The following is an 18574-nucleotide window of genomic DNA, read 5'->3' on the forward strand; positions in this document are numbered from 1 at the left end:
GGTGAGTCCTCAGTTCCCAATGAATGGAAAGAACGCATAACCGAAAAACTGAACTCGATGTCAGATGTTTTTGCACAGCATGATCTCGAATTTGGGCGCATTGCCAAATTAAAACACCACATAAAGCTCAGTGACGAAACCACATTCAAACACAAAGCGAGACCCATACACCCACAATACATCGAAGCTGTGCGTAAGCATCTCCAGGAACTTCTCAGTGCTGAAATCATTCGTGAATCAGAATCCCCCTTTTCTTCACCGATTGTGGTTGTCAGAAAGAAGAACGGTGATGTCCGACTCTGTATCGACTACAGAAAACTCAACCTCCAAACAGTGAAGGATTCATATGCCTTGCCAAATCTGGAAGAGTCCTTTTCAGTGTTGAACGGGTCCAAGTGGTTCTCAGTATTGGATCTAAAGTCTGGCTTTTACCAAATCGAGGTGGAAGAGTCAGACAAGCAAAAAACTGCATTTGTCTGCCCACTTGGATTCTTTGAATTCAACAGAATGCCTCAAGGGATAACAAATGCCCCTCGCACGTTTCAGAGGCTCATGGAGCGTTGCATGGGAGATTTGAATCTCAAACAAGCCCTTGTTTTCATTGATGACGTCATTGTCTTCTCGTCAACACTTGAGGAACATGAAGAAATGTTATTAAATGTACTCACAAGGTTGAGAGAGTATGGCCTGAAGTTGTCTCCTGAGAAGTGTAAATTCTTCCAGACGACTGTCAAATATCTGGGCCACATTGTGTCAGAAAAAGGCATTGAAACAGACCCTGAAAAGATCGCCTCACTCAAAACCTGGCCAAAACCAAACAACTTGAAGGAGCTAAGAACCTTTTTGGGATTGTGCGGTTATTATCGCCGGTTCATAAAAGACTACTCAAAGATTGTGAAACCTCTCAATTCACTCACTGCCGGGTATCCACCTGCACAGAAAAATCAGAAGCCCAATGTGAAAACAGAGAAATATCACAATCCTAAAGTCGAGGTATTTGGTGATAGATGGACAACAGAATGCCAATCTGCATTTGAAACTATCATTGACAAGTTAACAACAGCTCCAATCCTTGGTTTTGCTGATCCCAAGTCACCCTACATCCTACACACAGATGCAAGCACGATAGGACTAGGTGCTGTCCTGTACCAGGAACAGCAAGGACAGAAACGTGTCATTGCATATGCGAGTCGTGGCTTATCACCTTGTGAAGCCAGATACCCAGCACACAAATTGGAGTTCCTTGCCCTTAAATGGGCAGTCACAGAAAAACTCCAACACTATTTGTATGGAAGCCCATTCCTAGCTGTTACTGACAGCAATCCATTGACCTACGTCCTCACTTCTGCCAAGCTTGACGCCACAAGCTACAGATGGCTAGCTGCTGTGTCAACTTTCGACTTCCAACTGCAATACAGAGCAGGAAAGCAGAATCAGGACGCAGATGGGTTGTATAGAAGGCCACACAGTGGATTGGCAGATGATCATATCTCAGAAAAAGAGATGGAGAGGATACGGCAATTTGCTCAAAGGCACTTGTCTGAAAATGAAGAGTCATGCTTGATTGCTGAGAGCACAGTCAAGGCCATAAGCACCTTGTCCATAACACCATCAATGGTGAACATGCAGAGGAATTGTCTGGTACCATCTTAGTCCTATCTCTAGCACAAAATCCAAACGCCATACCAGCAAGCTATGAAGCTGAGGAACAGTTTGGTGGCTTACCAGTCATTCCTCATCTCACCGTTGCTGAGCTGGTTGAAAAGCAGAAAGCTGATACCTGCATCAGGGAAGTAATCCACCAAATGGAGTCTGGAGAAAAACCCCCACCCTCTATCAGAAAAGAACTTCCTGAAATCTGCCTGATGTTGAGGGAATGGAACCGACTTGAACTAATAAATGGTATATTGTACCGCAGAAGACAAGAAGGTGCACGCATGTCTTATCAACTTGTACTGCCGGAGGAGCTGAGGCCCTCTGTACTAAAGAACCTTCATGACGACCTTGGCCACATGGGCATTGAACGTACTCTGGACCTGGTCAGAGTGCGTTTCTATTGGCCTAAAATGTCAGCCGATGTGGAGCAAAAAATTAAAACTTGTAACCGTTGTGTACGACGGAAGTCTTTACCTGAAAGAGCAGCACCACTTGTGAACATCACTGCTACAAGGCCATTCGAACTTGTGTGTATGGATTTCCTCTCTGTAGAACCAGACTCGAGTAACACCAAAGATATTCTGGTCATCACAGACCATTTTACTAAGTACGCAGTGGCCATCCCAACCACAAATCAGAAAGCGCAAACTGTAGCTAAGTGCTTATGGGAACACTTCTTTGTGCACTATGGCATCCCTGAAAGACTTCACAGTGATCAAGGTCGGGACTTTGAGTCTCGAACAATAAAAGAACTGTGTGAGCTCATTGGTACCCAGAAAATCAGGACTACTCCATATCATCCAAGGGGCAATCCCGTTGAACGTTTCAACAGAACCCTACTTAACATGCTGGGAACTCTTGAGAATCAAAAGAAGTGCCATTGGCGAGAACATGTCAGACCTTTAGTATACGCCTATAACTGTACTAAAAATGACGTAACTGGGTTTAGCCCTTACGAGCTAATGTTTGGGGGACAGCCTAGATTGCCAGTCGATCTGGCATTTGGCTTACCTGTTCATCACCAACCAGGTTCACACTCTCAGCATGTTCAAAACCTGAGATCCCATCTCGAAACAAGCTACAGAGTTGCTTCTGAAAATGCAAAGAAAGTAGCAGATCGCAACAAAACAAGATTCGATAAACGTGCCGTTGAATCTACTCTAAAAGAAGGTGACAGAGTCTTGGTCAGAAACATTCGCCTTAGGGGTAAGCATAAGCTAGCGGACAAATGGGAGACAGACGTTTACATCGTCCTAAGACAATCTGGAAACGTTCCAGTATATGTTGTTGGCCTGAAAATGGAAAAGGTCCACAAAGAACCCTACACCGTGACCTTTTGCTGCCATGTGGTTTCCTTCCTTTAACCCCAGTGGAAGATGGAACTAACACACAAGGGCCCCCAAGACGGCCAAGAACTCGACAGTAACCAAGACAAGAAAGCTCTGATGGAGCTAATGAGAACGAATGCCAATCTGACCCAGATGAATATTATCACGATAGTCACAGATACCTAAGTGTGGAGGCTGTAGATTTCAATAACATCTCCGAAACTACAGAACAGCCCCTTAGTGAAATTGAACAAGAACCTCTTGAAATGGTATCTACTATTGAGCAAAAATCTTCAGATGTAGCCGAAGCTTTCCCTGAAGACGAGCCTGTGGAAACCTCTGATTGTGACTTATCTGCTAGAGACCCTGCAGAAAGCAACCTACCTGATCCCTGTGGAAACAGTCCACCTGCTGGACAGAAACCAGCATATCTACCTGAACAGGTCCTGAGTGAAGAAGAATGAAAATGAAAGCAATATCAATCAATCTGAAACGGAAATGGAGAAAGAAACCCTGAGAAGATCCATCAGAGACAGAAAGACCCCTAAAAGACTGACTTACCCTGAGCTGGGAAATCCATTAGCTATGATAGTACAGTCTTTATTTCAGAGCCTTACTGAAGTCATAACAGATTCACTCATACAACCTAAATTAAGAAACACAAAGAGTCCTGACAATATAGACTTCTAAAACAATGCACAGGGATGTGCATTAGGTAAAGTGGGGAGGATGTAACCCACATTAAAACATAGTAAGCATAAAGTCATTCAAAAGTGATTTCATTAAAGGATACGCGTTTATAATTGGTCAATGATGACATTGACCAATCCCTTTAAAAAATATAATAAATAAAAGTAGTATGACAAATTACAAGGTACTGTTCCTTTAAGGGATCTCTGCTCACCACCAGGCACGCACAGCGTAGCAGGAGAAAAGAGAAAACGGAGCAAGACGCAGATGAGACGAGCGGAGTAAATTATATTAAAAGTGATTCAAAGTTGATTTAAAAAAGATAAAAATACCATCCACACGGTCGGGAAACCCAGTAGACGGTATAGAACATTAACCAACAGTGTTTTGGTCAGTTTTTTTTGGACTGGATAAAAAAGTTGATCGCGAGTGAGAGGACAACACACACCCGCTCTGATACAAGATGGCGAGCCAGACCCACGGACTGCTTTGATCTTCGCGCCAGTGAGAGGACTTGCTGGTTTATCAAGAGACAAGTGCTGAACTCACTGGATTTAAGTTGTACCTGGATTTAAAGAGACACTATATTGTACTCTAGGTTTTCATTTGTCATTTGATTTAATTGATGATACAATTGTGTTTTTTTCATTGAATTACATATATTTTACCTGTGAAAATGAAAAAAAACTCAGTTAACTCAGGATATTGAAGAGATTAAAATAGGAAAAATCTATGAATAATACTTAGTAGACCGGTCTAAAATAAAATAGGCTATTTTATTTTGTTCATCCTATATGGATACCATTTACTAAGTCACAGAAATCAGAAAACAAGGGAAAGGTGAAATACTTACCTCTGATTATACTGCAGAAAATATTCATTGTCTATGTTTAATGTTTTGTCTATTTGTCTTTTTCGTCAGTAAATTGCCGGCTGTTCTATTCAAACCACCTGGTCTCTGGTCTAATTACTTACCTGTCTATCCTCTAGTAGAACCCAGAATCCTTCTAGTCAGATAGCATAGTCCAAGATAAGAAGTGTTACACCTATATCATATTTTTTACCTCTCTATCACGTCATTGTTTTGCCTCTCCCTATCCATCTCACCCCCTCCTTTCCTCACCCTGCCCACGGTCATGACAAAACCGACACTGTCTGTCGAACCCTGACCCTGTTTTTCTCCTAGTTGGCCCACTTTCAGTTGAGTGTCAGCTGGCGAGGGTACCCACCATGTGAACATGAGGCAGACCAGGGTGCTGATGAGTATCACCACCTGGTTAAACATGGCTGAGTGCGTCCGCTGGATCGCCCTGTGGAGATCATTCTGCAAAGAGATAGACACAGGTGTGAGTATGTGAACAGCCCATTGTTGCCCCAAGTGTGAAATTATGATAAATATCAGTTTATGGCTAGTATGAAAAATACATAGAACTAAGGAGGAAATATAAAATTGCACGAAAGCAGGAGATGAAAATGGCAAAGAGCAAGACAGCATATTCAAAAATGGGAAGCAAGCTCAGACGACATTGGACAGCAGGGAATATGAGAAACTTCTCCACCAAGCCCAGGGTGCAAGGTTAAATGTTTTTTTACGACTTATTTACCTTCATGGCAGAATGAGCTGGTGAGCTGTAATTGCACAGACAGAGAGGGGCAATCGCATGCCAACAAACAGAATATAACGGAGATTAAAGTAATGATGAAAATTGAGAAGGGAGGTGCTTGACTCACTATCATGTTCTCCAGAGCGTGTTTTGCCAGCCAGCAATTGAGAAATACAGGGATGAAGAGATTTCTGAAGGAGGGCAAAATCACCTGTCAAGAATGGAGAGTGTTAGTCTGCTTGGCTGTCTCCTCACATTGTTTCATATGTTGCATACAGTCACTGAATAACAGGCAAAGGAAAGGGGTTGTGTGAGCATGAGCCTGGTGTGATATTATATAATACATATATATGTGTTCCGCAGTGCTCGAGTGCGTTCGAGCATTTCCACTCACAGTGATCATGAAGGGGATGGCGCTGATCATCTCCAGAATGAAGGGGACACGTAATACTTGCTCCCAAACGTTGCCCTGGAAACACAAAACACATACAAGGGATCAGGAAACCCCATTGTCATGGCGGCCTTCAGGAATAACCATATAACAGACCCCCATTGCGGTGAGTTGGAGGGAACAAATTGACCGCCATAGAATTGATCTCAATGTATGAGTGTTATATAACGCCCTTGCATCGCTTTGAGATAAGAAGCAGCATTACTCAGTTTCCTCTTGGCTTAACTGTTCAATTAAGATGTCAGACATGGCTTTTTGTATGCGTCTCCCACCTGCATATAACTGACCTAAATCTGATTAGTGTAGGTGGACAGGCGCAGGGTATGTCCACAGGAATCAGTCAGTGCTAAATGTTAAAGGGCTTCTAGCCTTCAGAGTAATCTGCAGAGTGAGCCCTTTATAGGCTTATACTGTCAGGTACATCAAAAGCAGGGCAACCCGTTGATGGATCGGCCCCCTGCAACACAGGGGCCTCCCCTAAAGTCTCTCTGATGTGTCAATAACAGGCTGATGATAAGGAAGCCTCGACGCCCGCTGAGGGTCTTTCCAAATGCAAGGAGACGTGAGAAAACACACAGAGGAGTTCAGAGTGGACAAACGACACCCTCAGGCATTTTGCATGAATGTACGTCCCTGCACACACACACACACACACACACACACACACACACACACACACACACACACACACACACACACACACACACACACACACACACACACACACACACCACACACACACGTAGACATCAAAAGAACATCACAACAGGCTTCTGATTGGATTTTGGGGGACGTGAGTATCTCACCTTATAGCTGAGATACACGAGCAACATAGTTTCTGAAAAGCTGATGAAAGCCACAAGCACCTGCAAAAAGAGAGAGAGAGAGAGTTACAGAGAAAATGAGAGACGCTGACACAGAGAGGAGTCGGGGAGTGACCAGCGCAGAGAGAAATTAGGAGGCGCAGGGATGGAGGAGGAGAGCGTGGGTGGAAGCAGTAGGCTGGCTGATGATTGAGCTTCAGAGAGAACAGATTTAAGTGAAGCAAGAGACAGTCTGGTGTCTGAATGTGTATATGCCTTCATTGTAAATATGTGTCAGGTTAAATTATATAATTTATTTAAGCCGGAATTGACATGCAGTGTGATGCAGACAAACCCATAAAAGGAACGCACAAAAGACGACATGAAACCTGTGTTGGTGTGTTCATGCATTCAGACATTTGTGTAAACACCGATGTACGGAGGTCTCTCTGACCTGCAGCGCCCACAGCGGTAGAGGTCGATCCACCCAGATGATCAGTTTCCTGCAGAGCGAAAGAAAGGGAAAGAACAGAGAAAATAGGAGAGAGGAATTGAAAAAAAAAGGGCCAAGAATATTTTATTAAAAAGGACAAAACTAATTATGTTCTGTAACACAATGATACTCAATAGGGACCGATACATTTCACTTGTTAAATCTAATTTGGGCGTTTACAACTGAACAACAGAGGACTCCCCAGCTGCTAATGTGCTCATATTGTTGGAGAAAAAGCAATATTCACACAGCTTATTTGAAATGTACATCCTTATTGTGAGAGAAAAGGCAATTTCTTCCCCCCAAAGACCCCCTGGGGCTTATCATGGCTACTTGCCTGCCCGCTCTCTGATTTGCTCCTACGGTTCGGCTGCTCGGAGCAGGCAGCCCATCCCTTTCCTGAGCTCACCCTGTCAGCCTCCTTATTCATTTGGAGCCAGAGCTTAGCCAGTGTCACCCGCCACCAATTAGATCAATAGTCCCTGAGCAGGAGACATGGCCGCAGCCTCAGGTCTGTGCACACTTCCTGGTCTCTCTCCCTCTCTCTGCTATTGTAGATTATGTGCTTTATCTCCACTAGATCGCTGCTGATTAGGCTGCACACGCACTGCATGCATATTAGGTTGACAGGTAATCCATACAGTCCAATTGTGATCGATGAATGTGGATCTTAATGCTCAATATCAGCATTGTGCATTGATTGCATTATACGTTTCCGATGTTGGGGATGCCAGTCCTCCAGGGTGCACCATTTCATCCCTGCAGGCCGAAGCCATCACTCCCAATTAGAGACTCACATGCTTACCAGTCAAACCCACTCCAGGGATGCGATGATGTGTTTTGTTTGGTGCAGTTTGCTCCGTTTACGCTGCATTAGGAAACAAACACAAACATGACAATGAAAGTAAGTTCTTACTCCTTATCCCCTCAAAACCGGGACCTCAGTGTAGATATCAGTTTACTTTTTGGATTGCATCTCCACCCCCTCTCTTCGCCCGACAACATCTTACATACACTGCTTTTACGGGATACTCTACACACACAGTTATCTCAGCTATTGATCTGTTGCGCTATCAGGTCTCCACACACACACATACTTTGCTTCACCTCATTAAGCCCCTGTTATCTCCTTTTCACTCACCAGTCCTGTCTTCCGTCTTGCGGGTTGTCCAATAGGACTCTGACAATGTAGAGGAGACAGCTCAGCACTTTTAGAGAAAAGTTGAACATTCGCACTCGCAGACCTGCAATAGAAAGAAAGAGGACAATCAGTCATTTCTTATTTCAAAAAAAGATCTGTAGGATTCTTTGCTTCCCCTAAGATACAAATAACAGCATAAAAAAAACATCACACACACAAAAAAACCAGAATAGCTTTGGGGATTCAAAAGCAGTTTATAAGCCATTTATCATTACTACCAAAAGCTCAGTAGTGCATTAGATTTCCCTCCAAAGCACAATTCATTACATATTCCAATAAAGAAGGTGTAGCCTTGTCCAATAAAGCAGAATATGGTTTGCTAAAAGTTGAACAAATATCCTTTACACCCCAGTTAGTATTACATTATGTTGTTTAAGTATTTGTTAACCGCTTAATAGGAAGGGATGAACACTTTCATTACTTACTTAAATATACATAAATTACAAAATATACACATGTTTCTAATTTAAGTTAAGATTGTATTAATAGGCATGTGATTTGACTCTGTATGCAGGAAGGAATCAACATAAAAAGTGATCACATGTCCAGATATGAATCCACAGAGAACCTTCATCAAGACTACGAATTATAAAACAGTCCCAAAGAGTGGACAAGTTGAACAACTGGTGATGAAATGCAGAGCAAGAAAGGCTGCACATAGACAGACAGAGAGAGTGTGACCCCAAACACATGCAACTCACTTGATCTTTGGTTTTTGATGAAGAACAGCTTAAGGCGCTCCTTGAAAGTGTTCTCATTCACATAGAACTCCACCTGCACCCTGAGAGAGGGACGGAGAGACGGGCAGGGACAAAGATAGGGAGGGGAGAGATGATTAAAGAGGTCAAACAACCTCTTTTATAGAGTCAAGACAAGAGTCAGGAGAGAACAAAACAAGTAGAGGGCTGGGAGATCAAATAAAATAAAACAAGAGGATTACAATAAAGTGTTATACAATTGAGGTAAAAAGGGCGATAATGATTATTTGAACAGTGAAAAGTCTGGAAATAGGACTCTGTGACCAACTACATTAAAGACTAATGGGTTTGGGAGGAAATGGTGCTCATGCTTGTCCGCCTGCCCATAGGCCCAGACAGCTGCAGTCAGTCTCGTTATCTCCACTGATTAAATATAGAGCAACAAATTACTTCCCTCTGATGTTTCTGCTGAACATGGAAGGCCATAATTACTGCTCTTTCTCCCTTACCATTCACAACTACTGTACTCACACAGACCCGAGAACACACACCTGTGAGAGGGTCATTAAGATTATTTGGCCATTCACAAGCCCATCTGACACCTATGGGGAGGCATGATTACATGTACAAAAAGGCTCTCTTCAGACAGCTCTTACATGTGTGCAGGCACATTAGCAAACAGACTGACGGTGACTGTATTTCCTGTCGGACCACCTCAGGGGAGATTTCTCAGTGGCTCTCCTTTCATCCTATGGAGGGAAGCGTGGATGACTCAGGTCGGGGATGACAAACGGCGGGCTAGGCTCAATGGTGGTCTCCTCACAACACACAGACAGATGAAAGCGAGGGCAGAACAACTGCTCTATTCTGTCTGCAGGAAGAGGAAGGGATGGGGGGGGTTCTTCCCAGGGTTCCAGAGTGACGCTATAGCAGCATCCCACATGGTCAGACACGCAGAGACCAAAGCCAAAGCTGCACTTTCCCAGCTACATTAAGGGAGTGGGGGGTAACTTTCCTCTTTGTTGCTATGGCAACACAGGATTCGTTGTCTTTTCCCCTCCCTCTCACATGAGCAGATGTGAGCAAACACATACTTGTGAAGTGTGTGCAGCCATCTGAGCCGATACACCGCTCCAACTTGTTGACGGCCCTTTGCTCTGAGCAGCCTGCTGACAATAAGGCTTTCACACACACGCACGCACACACACACACACACACACACGCACGCACACACACGTGATGGAAAACAAGAGGACATGTAGACACGGCCAGCAGCTCCCTCACGGGTGTGTAAGGACACTTTAGGATTAAAAATACACTTTGAATGAATTACTGTCGAGATGGGACACCCTACAGTATTTTCAGTCAGTGTGGAGTGTAAGGAAACGTGTGTGTGTGTGTGTGTGTGTGTGTGTGTGTGTGTGTGTGTGTGTGTGTGTGTGTGTGTGTGTGTGTGTGTGTGTGTAAAAAGAGGCGTAATGAGCTAATAGACCATGTGACTGCACGAGTTATTTCATGCACAGAACAATCAAACAATCAATAGCTTGGTTGTAAGAAGCATAGACACATTTTCGCCACACATTTGAAAGTGAATATCATTAGTGCCATTAAAAGTTGGAGAAATTCATTATTTACATGATGTTCCAAGACTAAGAACAGCAAGTATCAAGAAAACTGTTTTCCAATGCTGCATAGCAGATCCTGTGATCAAAGGCTCCTAAAACTTCAAGGTAGGCAGATGTGATTGGTAAATTGTATTCTCCATAAGAAAACACTTAGTTAGAAACCTATTGGTTGAAACATATTAACAACAACTTACCAGTGAAGATGTTTGACTCACCCAGTGATTAACTGTTCCACACAACTACCACATGTTTTAATCTATACCATAAATCTGTCCTGCTAAAGTAACTGTAAGCCACAATCAACTTGTGTTCAGTTTACAGTACATTAACACTATTCTTGCACACATTTTATTAGAAAGAATGATTGATCCACTGTGTCAAGTTTTGGGTTATCTTCTGCATAAAAAACCCAAATTGTTCAGAGCTTAAAAGTCATTTTCCTTCAAGCTTAATGTCCTCTTTTACAACCAAATCCATCAGGCACTGCACCTATTTGTCTTGCAGTGACAGTGTTCTTCTAAACTTGCCAAACCTCCAGTATTTATTGACTGTTTGTTTTCCCCTTAAGACACTTAAAGTGACATACATTTCTTAATTCAACGGTATACCTGCATTTCTTCATTCATCAAAGTCCTTAAAGCCTCTCCACACTCTATATGACTAGGCTGTGATGACTTCCCAGGAGAAGAGGATCATTTCAGAGGTCCTTTTGCCCTTGATGTGTTTCTCTCTGAGTGAGGGCTTTTCCACTTGAGTGTACAACAGCGGATGAAAAGTAAAGTGGAAATATAGCCCAATAAAAGACTTGAGCTGAGGGATTGATTGAGAATCTGGATCTTTAATCTAAGGGGAGGATGGAGGAGAAAAACACATTAAAAACTCATAAGGACATTATTTCAAAACAAACGACACACAAACTCATCATGACTCATCACAACTTCTGGGCAACAGCCCCCTGAGGCCCTCAAAAAAGTACAAAAAAGAAATGATCAGATCACTGGAGAAAAACTGCTTTGGGATACTGTTGAGCAGAAATAAAACACATGTTGCTGGATAAACAACCATGTTAGTGTATCGCTTAGGATTCCCCATGGAGGTCCTACTTTCTGTCTCTCTGCTTCTTTCTTTAAATAAAGGTGTATTTAACAATTATTTAGAGGCAGACATCTAAGGTCCTCTTCCAGGCTTTAATAGATCAATAACAGCATGTTATAACAGCTGGAAACAAGAGAACAGGAAGCCTCCAGATTGAATTAAAAGTTGAACTGTGCAAGAAAGAGAGCTAGAGAGACTCATACAGACGGATAAATAGACGCAGACAGATGGACAGAAAGACAGAGGGGGACTTGCGGAGGAGGATCTCAGAGAGAGGGTGCAGCTGAACCTTGTCCTCCTGCTGTTTCCACCCATGCCTGTGCTCTGTAATGACAAAGCACTGGCCGTCTAATGACACAGTGCAAGAGGCTAAAGAAACCCAATTCTGTGCGTGCACAACAGCACAGAATTGGCTCATCACGACAAAACCCAGAAATAGTATTCATATCAGTTAAGCAACAGAAACTAAATAGGAAACCAAGTGAAACATTATGCAGGCAAATCTCAGATTAATGATATGAACATTTATTCTGTTCAATTGATAGAAAGACAACTATTCATATTTGGAGAATGCCTTTGGATAAAAAAGGAAAATGTTTTAAAAATTCAAGTAAGAAGAGAGGAGGGTTGAATCTGAATGGACACAGTTAGGAGAAAAATCTATCATAATTCAAATTCAGGGGAAGGCCGTCTGCCTATATGCTTCAATATGGAAATTAGGACTAATGATTGTTATGGCATTTATTTCATACATTTTAAAGGAAAATCTTAGTTCTTAAATTTTCAGATTTGAAAAGATGAGTATAGAAATATTTAAACCTAAAAAAGCATCAGTGAATATGTTATTTCTAAAGAAGCTCTTCCCGTTTATTGGAAGCAACATGTGTCTCCTTGAGAACTATTATATGGAGAAATGCTGATGGTCATAAAGCAGTTTGAGGTTTGTAACTCAACAAACAGTTTTCTTAAGATGAATGGGGGACCAAATGACATCCCACAATAATATATACTCGAAATAAGGGCAGGAGAAAATCAATGGGCTGACAATTAAAGTCAAATGAATTGCACATCACCACAGGAGCACTCTAACAGCTTTAAGAGAAGCAAGACATTGTTCCTGACCCATACACAATCATCCCACACAATGTGCTAATGGCAGGTGGAGACGAACAAAATAAAATAAAAAATGAAAATATGTGTAGCCTTCAACTCTCCTTGATCATTTTCTATGGTAATAGCATAAAGGCACATTTTTATTTTCACACTGACAATGCAGGTTCATGCTGCCTAAAAAGTGAGAAGAAAGAAATGTCAAATGTCTTTAATGCCACTGATTGCTGCCACAAAAACGATTTTAATACTCCAATGAGACAAGCAAGTGCACTCTCATAATAACTTAATGATGATTGAGACCTTTAAAGGGGCTCTTTATCTACATGCCTTTTAATATAACTGATGGAGAAAATCAACCTTTCTTTGTCGTGACCGATTTATCCAAAAATCCACTAGCTGTGGAAATGCACAGCAGGGAATGACAGCCATCATTTACAATACATGTGCACCCCACAGTATATTGACATTTATTAAGCGTGCACGGCAGCCTTTACTCAGAGCCATTTCCTGAACAACGCCTGGGTTCCAATAGATTCAAACTCTCCATACGTCATCAGTGGAAGTGCTCTAGCCATTCCTCCCGCTGCTCGCTGACAAAAACCAGCCTTGCTAATTCTTCCCTGATATGATCATCATTCCTTTTTAATTACTATTTACTACTTTCTCTTGCCAAAGAAAAAACAGAACACAACGGAGCCATTTAATATGTAGAAAATAAATACTTGGCTCCATGATTTGCCTAAATGCCATAATAATCCCTCTAATGTGAAATAAAAAATGGCGTAAAGTGCTGCACAACTCTATTAAAAGCCATCCAATGACATTCTATCCCTTCAGATTACATTAGCTTTGGATTTGCACGGTTATTTTACATTTGATCAAATCAGCGTGAGATATCAATCTGTTTCCAAGCCGTCTACAAATCACCTGTTTGACGATGAAATGTGCAACGCAAAAGTAGTGAAACATGAGATGAATCGTCTTTATTGCCTGTGTCTGGTGTCTCTGGGGCTGTTTGAATTTGAAGGTCCTGTGGTGTATTAAGCTAACACAGTTTGGGAATAGGGGATCTGCGATAAGTGGCAACTGTTTGTGATCCCCCACAGCTCTGATGCTACTGGGCCTTCAAGCAACACAGAACACAGCTACAGCCCAGAAGTGCTCCGACTCATGCTGGTCAGCCCCATGGCTGTGTTAGTGTCCACAGCAGGGAGCCTCTTATGTGTTGACAGTGCTCTCCTAACAGAAAGGCTGGTTAGGGAGTTCAATATCTAGCTAATTAAAGCCAGTGGAGGCAGACAAATCTCTAATAATAAAATAACTGTGTCTAGATGACCACCAGGGACACACCCTGCACTGTTATACAGCCTTGGGCTAATGCTAATCAGTGATAACAATGAAAAAGGATAAAGCTTTCAACATATAATGTATGTATATGAAATGATAGCCAAAGGATGAAGGGGTTGCTAGAGGATCAAAGAATACAATGTAATAAACTGATTGTACGACAAAACTAAAGTGTCTCCCATTGTCCATTCAGGTTATGCCTTCTCAGAAAGACAGCGACGAGGCTCATGATCACCAGGCAAAATGTGCAAAATATTCTCCATCCTCCAAACGTGCCCTCTTATTTGGACTCAAGACGGACCTATCTTTAATCTTCAATCCTAGTGGAAACCTTCCCTCTTCTCCATTAATAATTAGGATGATGTTTTCAGACACTTCTGTTAATTATGAGGAAGGGAAATGTGCCATGTTTGATGCTTTGGATTTTAATTTGCCTACTCCACTGCAGGACCCCAGCTCAAAATCGACTATGCAAACCCTCCCCCGTAAAAAATAGATTTCAATTAGCAACTGGTTGCTTTTTAGTTGGCTTTACTTCAGATGTTTACCAGAATAATTATGCATTTGGTGGTTTTGAGGTCTGCATGCTCCCACATCACACCTTGTATCTCATCCAGCCTCAAATCTGATTCTCCAAGTAATTCTTTCCATTATACAAGCCCTTTTGTATCTCTGATAACGTCTCTTTATGCCAGCTCTGGCTCTGCAGACATGATGCATAATAACATCCGTAATTCCAAAATCCTCAACAAAGAGCTGTCTAATCTTATAAATGATATGACTGAAACTACATGAGCTCTAAAAGGCTCACAACAGGACTTTGGCTTTCACTGGAAGTCAATATCTTGAATATTGACAATATTGATGGATCGTGCTTTACATTGGCTTTAATAGATTAAGGCTTGACAGAAAGAATTACGAAGGTGGCAAAGATAGAGAGAGCACGGGGATAAGAGAGATTTGACAGATGGAGCGAGAGAAGAGGCGACAGCCAATAAGAGATTGCTTAAAGGACAAAAGGCTGTCAGTTGATAATCCTGGACTCTGAGGGAAACTCCTCCTAAGGCTATTCTCTAATAGAGCACATGGAACCCCTGCTGTATGTAAATTCACTTGTGTGTGACATACAAGCAGAGTAGATCAAATGTGTATTTATAATATGTAAATAGTATGAAAGCCAGGATGTTCAACAGAAAGTGTGTGGCAAAGGAAGATGGGACTGTTTGGCAGACAGAAACAAAAAGCTAGCTTACTTCACAAATAGTTGAAGACTGCTGCTAATAATAAACAACCCTCCATTTCAGGGCAAGTTCAATGTTAAAAATATTCAAAATTCAGACCGCTTCTTTGACTTCTCCTAATCAGCCTGTAAAAGATCTCGATCTCATCGTTTGGTCTTCTGGCATTTCATCAAGACAGAAGCCTCTGATTCACTGCCAGAACATATAAATGGAGTCGGTGTAAACAGAACAGTAACACTAAAATGTTCCTACTTCTGGGTACTTGACACATTTCGGCAACAGCAGGACACACATTACCAATTAAGTATCAGGCACAACCTCGAGGTTATATGTTTTAGGAACGAAGCTAATAAAGGTAATTGGCAGTTGCAGCCACAATTTCAGCAGAACATTATTTAAATGTCTGGGAGAATAGGCTTGTTTCTGTGCAGAGTTAACAGAGCCAAAATAATATCTCTTTGTTCCAATTTGACATAAATAAGATACAGCCAGGAGAAGGTGTCTCTTAATTGCTTTTTTATGTTTAAGCAAAATCCTGCTTTGGGACCGAGACACTATATTACTAGTAATCACACAATCTGGAGGATCCTATGTGTCAAAAAACTGAAAATGGCCTCACTTAAGAGCCTTTCAGTGCTAAAGCTAAATGTATTGCACCGAGTTACAGGAGAGCTCTTGAAAGGGGAAAATGGCATGGTATCGAAGGCACTTCAATCGGAACTAAGATGTTGAGAAGCACAGGGAGTGTGTTGTGGTGGGGGTTGCATTTTAAAGAGGGCAACGTATGGACACGCATCGACAGGGATGCAGGCTAAGAGGAGAGAGCGAGTGAGAAGGCCCACAGAGGATGACAGAAGAGGGATTCAAAGGCTCAGTTATGTATGTTTTCCCTGCGCAGAGTGCCACCATTTGTGTGCGTATTGACATTTTGGTGTGTGAGAGTTTCTGTGCAGGGACGCGTTGATACTATGGAGCTATCTGTGCTCCTGCGCCCATTGGGGTCGTCTGGGTCTCTGAGGATGTTTGTTAAAGCTCCTAGATTAATGGACCACAGGAGACAAACTCTGTGTTATTCAACCCTAAACAAGCTTTTCTGTCACTATCAATCCCAGCTCTTCCTTCTAATCAATCCATTTTATAGCAGCTAATACTCCCTGGACACTGAGATCAACATCTTAATTCCTCTGTCAATAGCTTTCCCTCTCACAAGTGTTGTTTGTAAATGAAACACATAGAACATTTACAAAGACTTCTTTGCTAGACACTAATGCTCATAATAAATCCTAAAACAGGATGCATGAGTTCATTGGACATTCCAGCTCTGCATATGACAGACATAAATAATAAAGTGCTCTGTCCAGTATGTCTCAAATCAACCGAATCAATCACAACCACCAACAACACTTTCATACCTACATTGCAACTGAAATGATCCATGTTGTTGTCAACTGTTTTTATTGTTGTTGCCTCTTTAGGACGATGAAGAGCCTGGACTGTAGACAGTAAGGTTGTGTCTCATAGACTTCCAAGAAAGAAGCAGCAAACCTTCCTCACTAAACCTCTGTAATCAGGTGATGTCGCATTAAACTCTGGTTGGGAAACAGGTCCTTGGGCAATAGCTAAGACATTACAAAAGAGCAAACCAGTGAGTGATCTTCAAAAAGGACACAATTTAATGGTTCAATAATAAGATAATCGTTATTGACAGACCTCTATGGTAACATGCAGAAGTGACTCTTCATTGAAGTCTGGCAATGCCTGCAGGATTGATTTCTAAAAGGCAAGTGTCCCCAATTTTGCTGATTCAAAATCACCCACTCAAGTACAGAACCAAGTGTTTTGGTCGTCATATCGACCGAGCAACAAAATGCATCAAGCATGAAATTGAGGTTAAGGCTTTCCATTAGACTGCAGGATGAAATAGACAAATTAAGCAATGCATATCATATTGCATGTCAAATATTCTGCCCTGCAAACGTGGAATCAAAGGTTAATTGCCAGTGACAGAGGAAGCAGCCTGTCCAGGTTGCAGATTGTTCAATGCAAATCTCAGGAATTATGGCATGAGGAGAACATAAACAGGGAAACGCACTGTAGGTACCCATACTCGCTCCTTCTTCATTTGAAAGGATTTTTACACACATGTTGCAAATACATCATATTACTATAATGAATGAGTTTCTTAATTTCATTCCATGTCTCAATTTGTTCCTTTGGTTAATTAGTGTAATGCTTTTGGTGGGATTATATTAATTAGCAGCATTAGCAACACTATCCTCCGCGCACACTGGGGAAGGAGTAAACCTGTTGCAGCGACAGAGCTGCGCAGCTGGCAGTACAATACTACACCTGAATAAACGTGATAACAAGACAAACTTGCACACGGAAAACAAATGAGTACTTTATAGAGAAGGTGGCATGATGCTCTCAGATGCGCAGCGGATTCAGGGCGCTGTGCGTAAACGATGAAAGTCCTTACCTGTCGTCGGTCTGCCAGTCCCCGAGCAACAGGTCTCGGAACCGGTACCGAGGGGGCAGCGGGAGCACTTCCTTCTCCAGTTCGACCATGGTTCTTCCACAGAGCCCAGAGATAGAGGCAGATATCACCGCAAACCGCACCTCCACACCAAGGAGGTGCACCCCCCCAAAACCAACTCCGTTCCTCTTCCTTCTGCTATTCAAAACGTAGATTAATAATGAACACATGGATACATCTCATGGCATCGTCTTCGACCTCCTTTCTAAAGAGAAAAAAAACAACTTCTTTCTTGTTTGGCACCCGACAGAAAGCAGCTTCACTTTTATTCCCGACGAGGCAACAGGTCGAGGATGATCATCCGTCGGTGCGTAGTGGGGGAGGCTGCACTTTACTGAGACAGCTGGAGAGCAACTGGTTGACTCTCAGCAGCATCCTCCCTGCCTGAGCTCCGCATGAACGCACTGGCAACAAATGTGAACCCGACTGATAGGCACCATACGACTTTCTCTGTAGGACTGATAAATGATAAGAACAATTGCAAAAACAATACACGCAAAACCTATATCTGCCAAAAAGCTACCAACATGTTTGCAGCATTATGAGCACATCACTTCCCTATGTAAATCCGAATAATGATACAACTCATGGGTGACACGTGACTCTGAGAAATGTCTATATTTCTGGAAAACTGCGTGCACCTCCTAAATCTGAACAACGATGTGTTATTTTCTACATGGAGATCTCTTCATC

The 18574-nt window shown here is 42.3% G+C and overlaps 1 protein-coding gene across 3 annotated transcripts in view; it reads right to left on the reverse strand.

The window, feature by feature from the left end:
* LOC117548673 (potassium channel subfamily T member 2) overlaps positions 1–18425 on the reverse strand; it is a 39665-nt gene extending 21240 nt beyond the window's left edge. For 2 of the 3 annotated variants that reach the window (XM_034220072.1, XM_034220071.1), the window contains exons 1-9: positions 17825–18425; positions 8928–9007; positions 8167–8269; positions 7831–7893; positions 6987–7035; positions 6536–6595; positions 5673–5747; positions 5406–5489; positions 4904–4998 (exon numbers count right to left, since the gene is read on the reverse strand). In XM_034220072.1, coding sequence (XP_034075963.1) covers positions 4904–4998; positions 5406–5489; positions 5673–5747; positions 6536–6595; positions 6987–7035; positions 7831–7893; positions 8167–8269; positions 8928–9007; positions 17825–18051 — 836 coding nt within the window. In that variant the 5' untranslated portion in view covers positions 18052–18425. The remainder of the gene's footprint in view (positions 1–4903; positions 4999–5405; positions 5490–5672; positions 5748–6535; positions 6596–6986; positions 7036–7830; positions 7894–8166; positions 8270–8927; positions 9008–17824) is intronic. The other variant, XM_034220073.1, reaches the window with a different exon arrangement.
* Between the last annotated feature and the right edge of the window lie 149 nt (positions 18426–18574).

The sequence above is a fragment of the Gymnodraco acuticeps genome, unplaced genomic scaffold, assembly GCF_902827175.1.
Source record: "Gymnodraco acuticeps unplaced genomic scaffold, fGymAcu1.1, whole genome shotgun sequence".
Classification (NCBI taxonomy): Eukaryota; Metazoa; Chordata; class Actinopteri; order Perciformes; family Bathydraconidae; genus Gymnodraco; species Gymnodraco acuticeps.